The sequence below is a fragment of the Stegastes partitus genome, unplaced genomic scaffold, assembly GCF_000690725.1.
Source record: "Stegastes partitus isolate 25-593 unplaced genomic scaffold, Stegastes_partitus-1.0.2 Scaffold1523, whole genome shotgun sequence".
Taxonomy (NCBI): Eukaryota; Metazoa; Chordata; class Actinopteri; family Pomacentridae; genus Stegastes; species Stegastes partitus.
Window position 1 is genome coordinate 127,895 of NW_007579254.1, and position 8,081 is coordinate 135,975.

At 47.4% G+C, this 8,081-nt stretch overlaps 1 protein-coding gene across 2 annotated transcripts in view; it reads right to left on the reverse strand.

Moving 5' to 3' along the window:
• Positions 1-508: 508 nt before the first annotated feature.
• Positions 509-8,081, reverse strand: part of prdm1b (PR domain containing 1b, with ZNF domain) — a 17,340-nt gene continuing 9,767 nt past the window's right edge. The window contains exons 1-5 of one of the 2 annotated variants that reach the window (XM_008300304.1): positions 7,006-7,192; positions 6,616-6,856; positions 3,879-4,765; positions 3,658-3,786; positions 509-2,247 (exon numbers count right to left, since the gene is read on the reverse strand). In XM_008300304.1, coding sequence (XP_008298526.1) covers positions 1,708-2,247; positions 3,658-3,786; positions 3,879-4,765; positions 6,616-6,856; positions 7,006-7,014 — 1,806 coding nt within the window. In that variant the 5' untranslated portion in view covers positions 7,015-7,192 and the 3' untranslated portion in view covers positions 509-1,707. Of the gene's footprint in view, positions 2,248-3,657; positions 3,787-3,878; positions 4,766-6,615; positions 6,857-7,005; positions 7,193-8,081 lie in introns of those variants that run through there. The other variant, XM_008300303.1, reaches the window with a different exon arrangement.

The following is an 8,081-nucleotide window of genomic DNA, read 5'->3' on the forward strand; positions in this document are numbered from 1 at the left end:
TTTCTGTCGGTGCCTTTTTTGTGTCATTTTCCGTCTTGTTTGCATCATTTGCTGTCGTCTTTATTTCGTTTTGTGTCTCTTTGTGGTTGTTTTTTTTTCCTCCCTTCTTTCATTTTGTGTTTCGTTCCTCTCGTTTCGTGTCACCTCCCTTCTTTCATTTTGTGTTTCGTTCCTCTCGTTTCGTGTCACTTTCTGTCCAGATGTTTCTTCCTTTGCGTCATGTTGTCATTTTGTGAATCCTCTGTTGTGTTTTGTGTCACTTTCGTTTGCGTTGTGAGTCTTGCTTTTGGATATTTTCCCTAAATGTTGGTTCTGCTTCCCTGAAGGCCACTTGGATGGTGCAGCTCGTTTTTTTTCTATTTTAAGGCCTAATAATGAACCTGTGTCCTGCTGGTGGGGCTGGAATCCGTTCTGCTCTCTCCCGAGTCTGAAAACATGAAATTCTCAAGACACAGAAGTTCGTCACCACATTTAAAATCTTTTGAACAGACAGCCGACACGCTGGACGTATAGAAACGATATCTTTAATGTGCTACATCATGTAAATATAAAAGTATCATCAAAATAGTCTCTCACATATAAATTCTGAACATCTCATCACCTGTTTGCAAAAATAAACTACACAAACCGACAAACTGTACAAAAGAAGCAAAAACTACAGAAACCTTGGAAGAAGTTGGTCAATGACTCGGCGGTGAAGTTTAAAGGACGGTTCCTGCTGCTTTTACCAAAGCACACGAACCCGGTTGCATTTTGTTTGTTTGTTTGTTCCAGTGCTTCATAAACAAGCAGAAAGCTGTAAGGTTGTGCTCCTGGTTTGACTTTTTGTTCCCTGAATATGAGGTACGAACGTTTGACATTTGGTTGGAGCTCGTGTTGGCAGTAAAGCTTCGTGTGTGAGGAAGACGACCAGATGATGATCAGAGAAAAGGTGAGCAATGCCTCCGTCTGCTACACATTCACGTCCTCTGGTTGTAATTTTGGCAAATGCTTTTTATTATTATTATTAATATTAGCACACAGTTTCAAGACACCTGATTTTTCCCTTTTTAATCATAAATAAATAAAAATAAACAACGTACGCAGTGCAACGGGACGAATCACACTCTGCAAAACAACGTGTGGACTCAACAAAGTTAAAACGACTTCTCCTGAAGTTAAGTTCAACCAGCAGACGATGCTGAGTCGGAGCAGTTTCTCTTCACTTAAAGGTTTTTTAACAACTTGATCTCAATTTAAATATAAAGCCAATTTTATGAAGTAACCTCAACTTAAATCTATGCAGAAATTTAAAGTACCCACAGTACTGAGCTAATGCAACGTTAGCACGTCAGCAACTCATCAGACGTGATGTTTTCAAAGTTGATTCCAAACAATAAATTAGAACTTCTGTCCTGTGGTTGTTGCATCAGAGTCACGCTGTTGTTTCTGAGTCGATTCGCATTTTTGTTTTTTTGTTTAAATATGAACAGATAGAAAAAAAACACACACACGATAAAAATAAACACTGAACTCTATGAAACAACTAAATAAATATAGACGACTGCGTTCTGTTTAGAAAAGGTAATAAGTTAAAGCAGGACAAAGCCGACAGTTGTCTACCTGAGCGGTTTAAATACTTCACAGCTTCTCGACGTCTCTCTCTGAGTCCTTTAAGTCTTTGGAATGCTTTCATTTTGGTGCTGCGCTCGTCGGATCACTTCCTCGTCACTGTCCTTCCGTTTTCACCCGCTTGTGCAGGTGAACCACGCTGGCTCTCTCCTGATAGGCCAGAGGAGGGCTGTGATGCGGCGGCGGCGGCGGGGCGTTGACGGCGGCCGTCAGCGCCTTGAGCAGCAGCGTGGCCTCCTTCTGGTCCTCCTTGCCCTCGCCCTCCAGCGTGCGGGCCAGCCAGTGCTCCGCGGCCTCGGCCACCTGCGCCGCCGCCGCCGTCTCGGCCAGCGCGTCGGCCTCCTGGCTGGCGTCGAAGCGCTCCACCGTCTCCTTCAGGTGCTGGCTGACGGGGGCGGCGGCCGGGCAGCAGCTGCGCTGGTGGATGCACAGCGAGAAGCGGTGGAAGAAGGCCTGGGCGCACAGCGGGCAGCGGTAGGGCCGGTCGCGGCCGCTGTGCAGCCGGCGGTGCAGCTTGAGGTGGATGTACTGGGTGAACTTGGTGCTGCACAGCTTGCACTGGTACGGCTTCTCCCCCGAGTGCAGCCGCAGGTGGGTCTTCAGGTTGCTGGTGCTGCTGAAGCGCTTGTGACACACCTGGAAGAGGAGAAATAAAAGCTTGTTGAGCGATGCGGCCTCCAGATCTGTTGTTACGGAGAGGCTGCCGTGAGGAGGACGGATCGGGTTTTTCCTGTTTGTGGATTACAGGGACTGTTTACTCTTTGTCCGACGGCACCTTTAACACTCACACCCACACAGTCACACCGCAAACAAAAGTGTGGCGACGCCGTTACATGACGGCGTGGGCTCAGTGAAAGCCACACGGGCGGTGCGTGAGCAGAAAGGTATGTGAGGCAAAGTGCATGCTGGGATCGTCTCCAGAAGCTCATAATAAGAGAACAAACACACAGCAAAGAAAAGAAAGTTTTAAACTGTCCTCCACTGCTCTAACCGGTATTCACAGACAATAACTTTCCAAAGAAACAGGAAGCCCTGAATCTGAAACCACCTGAGAGTTCTGACCTGGACGGTCGGAGTTCAGCAGAAGGAGCTGATGTTTGTTTGGTTGGTGATGCAACCCGAGACAAGATCACAGCTTCTCTGGAAACGCTGCCCTTCCTCGTTCTGAACACGGCAAAAATGAAAGTCTGAACTCTCATTTCTCGACCACGTCAGCTGTTATTTCACCGACTTCCTCGTTTTGCTGAACTACAGACGATAACTTGGAAAGTCACGGAAACAAACTGTTTTATTTACAAGCTTTAGTTTTAAAAACAGGCCGAAACGGTTCCTAATGTCCACGTCAGTCATCTGTGTTTCACAAATAGGGATTCATTCTTTACCAATATTTAACTCCAAATTAGATTTTTTAAAATTAAATCAGCAAAAAATATTATTTCTAGCTATTTACTGATGATTAAAGGAAGAATTGTGCTTTTGAAAGATTGATTCTTTAGTTATCTCACAGATTTTCCCTGTTTTGCTAAATTACTGTTAATATTATAAAATAATAGAAATAAAACATTAATTTACACGTTAATGGTTAGAAAAAAAAATTAAAAGGTCAGAACTGTAAATAATGCAAAAATCTAAAATCTGTATTTTTTAAAGAATATTTTGTTGATGTACAACATTTAACTGTAAATTTACACACATTTTTCTGCATGAAATTATCAGACAACAGTCTGATATCTTACAGCTATTTAAAAGGAAAATTCTGCATTTAAAGGAATGAATCATAATCTTGGTTTTTTTTAATCTGTCGTTTTGTAAAAATTATAGAGAAAAAAAGTATTTATCTACAATCTGACTGGAAAAACAAAAAACCTGAAACAGGCCCAGACTGTGCACGATGTCCACATTAATGCTAGATGGATGTTTTGTTGTTTTACTCTAAAGAAAAAAACAGTTTTATTGTGTTTAAATCTGCTAAAAATCTGATTGTTTGACTGATAATTGCTGAAACTTTTCCCACCGGGTCGGTTGAGCCGCTGGCTGTGAACCTACCTGACATTCGTGCGGCTTCTCTCCGGTGTGCACCAGGTGATGCTTCTGCAGGTGAGCCAGCTGGGTGAAGCTCTTCTTGCACAGGTTACACTGGAAGGGCCTCTCGCCGCTGTGCACTCGGAGGTGGACCTGAAGCAAAGCAGAGTTCTGGTGTCACACTCTGAGATCTAAGACTGGGAACACATCGGGTCCGCTTACAGTCGGAGGAGCTGAAGTCGTACCTTGAGGTTGGAGAGCTGTCCGAAGGTCTTGGAGCAGATGTTGCACTCGTACTTGATCTTCCCGTTCTGCTTCTTCAGCGGGTACGGCAGCGACTTGTGGCCCGGCCCGTTGCGGGGCGCGGTGCCGGTTTTGGTGGTGGCCAGGCTCAGGTTCATGGCCTCCTCGCAGCCGGACGGCGAGTGCTCGGGCGACTCGCTGGGCTTGGCGGGAGGCGACAGCTCCGGGGTGGCCGGGGCTCCTCGGGGCGGCGAGACGTTGGGCGTCAGCTCCTTCAGGCCGCCCGGAGCAGACGGCGAGTAGGGCAGCGACACCGGGAGCAGGCTGGGAGGCCCGACGGGCGGGTACGGGAGTCCGTCCGAGCCCAGGTAGCTGCCGTATCGGAGGGAGCCTCTGGAGGGGAGCATCCCGGGAAACGGAGGGGAGTAGGACGGGAGCAGGAGGCGGGGGTAGTGAGGGCCGTAGGGGGGCAGGAACTGGTAGGCCGGCTGCAGGGGCCTGGACGGGGGGTAGAGCGGGTACGACGACACCAGGCCCTCCCGGTGGCCGTAGAGGCCGTGCAGGTGGAGCGGGAGGTTCCTGTGGTGAGCCGGGAGTCCGGGGTGGTGGTGCTCGTAGGGGTGGTTCAGGCCCAGGCCGGCCTCCCCGAGGTCGGGCCGCGGCGACGGGATCGTCCCCTCCCTCTCCTCCTCCTTCTCCACCTTGCGGCTGAAGTCCATGATCTGGTCGTCGGGCGTGTCGGGCGGAGTGTCCCGCTCCAGCATCTCCACGTCGATCTTCTCGTCGCCGTCGTCGTCCCGCTCCTCCTTCACCTCCTCCTTGGTTCTGTCGGCGAGCCACGTCTGCTGCCGGAGTTTGACGAACTCGGGCTGGTCGTCGTCGACGTGTTCTGAAAGGAACAAATGAAATGTTCAGTCTGACGGAGCAAAACTAAAACCTGATGACCAGGTGTGTTTACACTCATCCACAGAGCACCTGTGAACAGCAGCGGTCACAAGGTGCTCTCAGTTGATGGTGTTTAAATCGGCGTCACTTTACAGATATTTGCTGCTATTTTCACCATTTTATAACTGTTACGTAAATAGGTGAATAAATAAAGCGCAAATTAAATAATAAAATGAGAAAGTCAACTGGACAATAAAAAGAGATTCTAAATATAATAGTAATAATAATAGCAAATAAATAAAATAAATGGGTAAATAAAGCGTAAATAAATAAAAAAGAGAGAAATCAATTACATGATTAAAGAAATAATAATAGTAAATAAATAAAGATTAAAAGAATGAAATAAATAACAGAAAAAAATATACGATAAAAAAGGCAAAAAAAAATAATAGTAATAATACCAATGTGTGTGTGTGTGTGTGTGTGTGTGTGTGTGTCTAGGTGTGTGTTTGTGTGTGTGTGTGTGTGTGTGTGTGTGTCAGTGGATGCTGCTGTCGTGGATGAAGCAGCGTTCGGTACGACGCCCACGGCCGGCGCTCCCTCTGATGGTAAATGATAGTAGTTTCAGTTTTGAGGTGACTCGTAACTCGGCAGCTTTCTGTTTGTCTCTCGGTGGTGACTTTGAGGAGGAGGCTGAACGTGGGAGTCGGTGAGTCGCCTCCTGTGAGCAGCTGAGCAGGTCTGGGTTCAGTTTGTGAAACCTCTTCTGGGTACAGACGTCTTAGCGTTCTGACCGCAGAGAGAAAAACAGACGGCTCTTCCCTTTTTCATTCTCTCACAGTTGGCTGTTTGTGGCCCGTTTCCTGCAAACCCGACTTCATCTGTGCGTTTGCAGCTCTGACAGCCGAATCCAGGAGCGCTCAGAAGGCATCGCGCTGAGAGGAAACTCTCAGGATGTGATAAGAGCAGGTAGCGACACCCTGCCGAGCCTCGGATTAGTCACCGGGATGGTGACATGTTGTGCATCCAGTCGGCGTGAATCACCTGACGGCCGGGATGATGACTGGATGCTCCGCTAACAGAGAGCAGGTGACTCAGAGGAGAACTTTGACCGGCAGCGATCGACAACAAACATCCAGACGGAGGAATCGGACCAAAGATCTGCCAGAGATCTGAGTCGTCCTCGGCTTTGAAGCCAAAGAATTCTCCCGATAACAGAGATTCCTGTTTAGAGATCTGAATCTGACGTGTGGTTTTTGTTGTTCTTTTATCAGATCTCATAAGAAACAAAGAGAAGGATGTTTGTGAGTCACTGAGCTGCTACTCGTTTCCCTTTCACTTGTTTTTCTGAGGAGTTCAGGGATACTTCTTAATATCTGACTTCTACAAACTAAACCTGCCTCCAGATTCCCTGTGAAACACGTCCAGGTTACTGAACTCATTTCTGGTAAATGAAACTCAAATGTTTTGCTGAGCTTTTACAGCATTTTGACCAAAACTGATGAGTCGAATCAATAAAAAGCAAAGAGTTCAGTCGACTCATTAAATCCAGTTTATAGGAAGCACATGAGCAGATGTCCCAGGATGCACCGTCGGTAAACACAAAACTAAAACACTCACAACAAAAGGTGGTTCTGGATCAGTTCCTACATCTGTTTGTTGTGTTTATCTGTCTTTAAACCGACTCTGAGGTTTAGCTGAAGAAGGAAGTTTTAAAATGTAGAAAATATCAGAATAAACCACTTTTTATCTGATTCAGCTCCACATTGTGAGTTAATCAAACCCCACAACGAGCTCACTAGTCGCCTCGGGTCACCCTGCAAAGCCTCGGATCTGGTTCTGAGCTCCACTCACTGTGCTTGGCGTCGTCCTGCTGGCCGCAGAGCCTCTGGGCGAACTCCTGGCTGTACCACACCAGCAGCTCCTGCTTGGGCTCCACCGGCCGGATGGTGTAGAAGTAGACGTCGCGGCCGTTCTGGCAGGCCACCAGGTTCTGCTCGGCCAGCGAGCGGGCCGGGTTCACGTAGCGCATCCAGTTGCTCCTGTGGACGTCATAGCCGTCGATGAAGTTCTGAAGCTGGCCGCCGCTGTAAATCTGCAGGAGGAGGAGGAGGAGGAGGAGGAAGGGTTAGTGATGCAGCTGGAAAGGTTCTGATGTTGAAGCTGGAAAACTGGTTCGAATCTATTTAAAAATTCTGCAAAAAAAAAAGTCCAGAATGTGGAGCTGAGAGTGAGAATAGTCACCTCTGCCATGTACAAGAATGAACTCTCCAGTGACTCTGTGGGACTCTAGTCTGTGCCGTGTCCTGACTCTAGTCTGTACCGTGTCCTGACTCTAGTCTGTACCGTGTCCTGACTCTAGTCTCTGTCGTGTCCTGACTCTGTTTGCTGACTTGTTGCCCTGCAGCGGGTTTTATGCTGCGTGGAGGCGTGGCCCAGCTGACAGCTCTCACTTCCTTCTCTATACTCGAGGAGTGCGTGCCAGAGCGCTCAATTACCTTTAAAGAGAGAGGAGGCAAAAAAAGCCCTGGCGTGTGCTAACAAACGATGACGGAGGAGGACATGCCTCCGCTGGCCCGGCGCCCGGTCACGCCTTCGTCCTGATAACACAATCACACCCTGACTTTCACTACTGGGGCAGGAACACCCCCGACAGGTTTACAGGAAACGGAGCCGGAAGGAAAACCGCGTAGGCTGACGGCGACAGAAAAAGTCCTGTTGGGAATTGACTCAGCAGAATAGAAAATTTCCTGAGTGACAGAGAGAAAAGAGAAAGAGGCGTGAAGCTCGGGGAGGGTCGGAGCGTGAGAACCGAGCCGTCCTCCGGTGGTGCCGGTAAAGACCTTCGACACGCCGGCGGCTCCATGGTGACCAGACTTCCTCTAAAGTTTTGACCAAAAAGCCAAGAGCGATGTGCGTGAACGCGTTTCTGTTTTCTGGCTGACGTGTTGACCTGATGTGAAACTCATGCGTCCGAGCAACCAAGTATGTGTTTTTTTTTAACAGAGGAAGACGAAAACCTGAACAAACTGCTGCGCCGTCGCTTTCTCCCACATCGAGACTTCAAACTTTCCCATCACCTTGTCTGACCTACTTAAGGAACACATTTATACACATATATATGAAGTTATCCCCTTTATGTGTTAAATTATCTATTTAATTTGGCTTTTTTTTTTTTTTACCCCCAAAAAATGACAAATATTTTTAAAATAATTAATATAATTTAAAAATGCCAGCAGCTGTGTTGAACTAAATATTTTAAATTTGTAATTTAAGTGTTTTGTAAAAGTATTTCTTTGGGTAAAGGAGGCAGATAACAT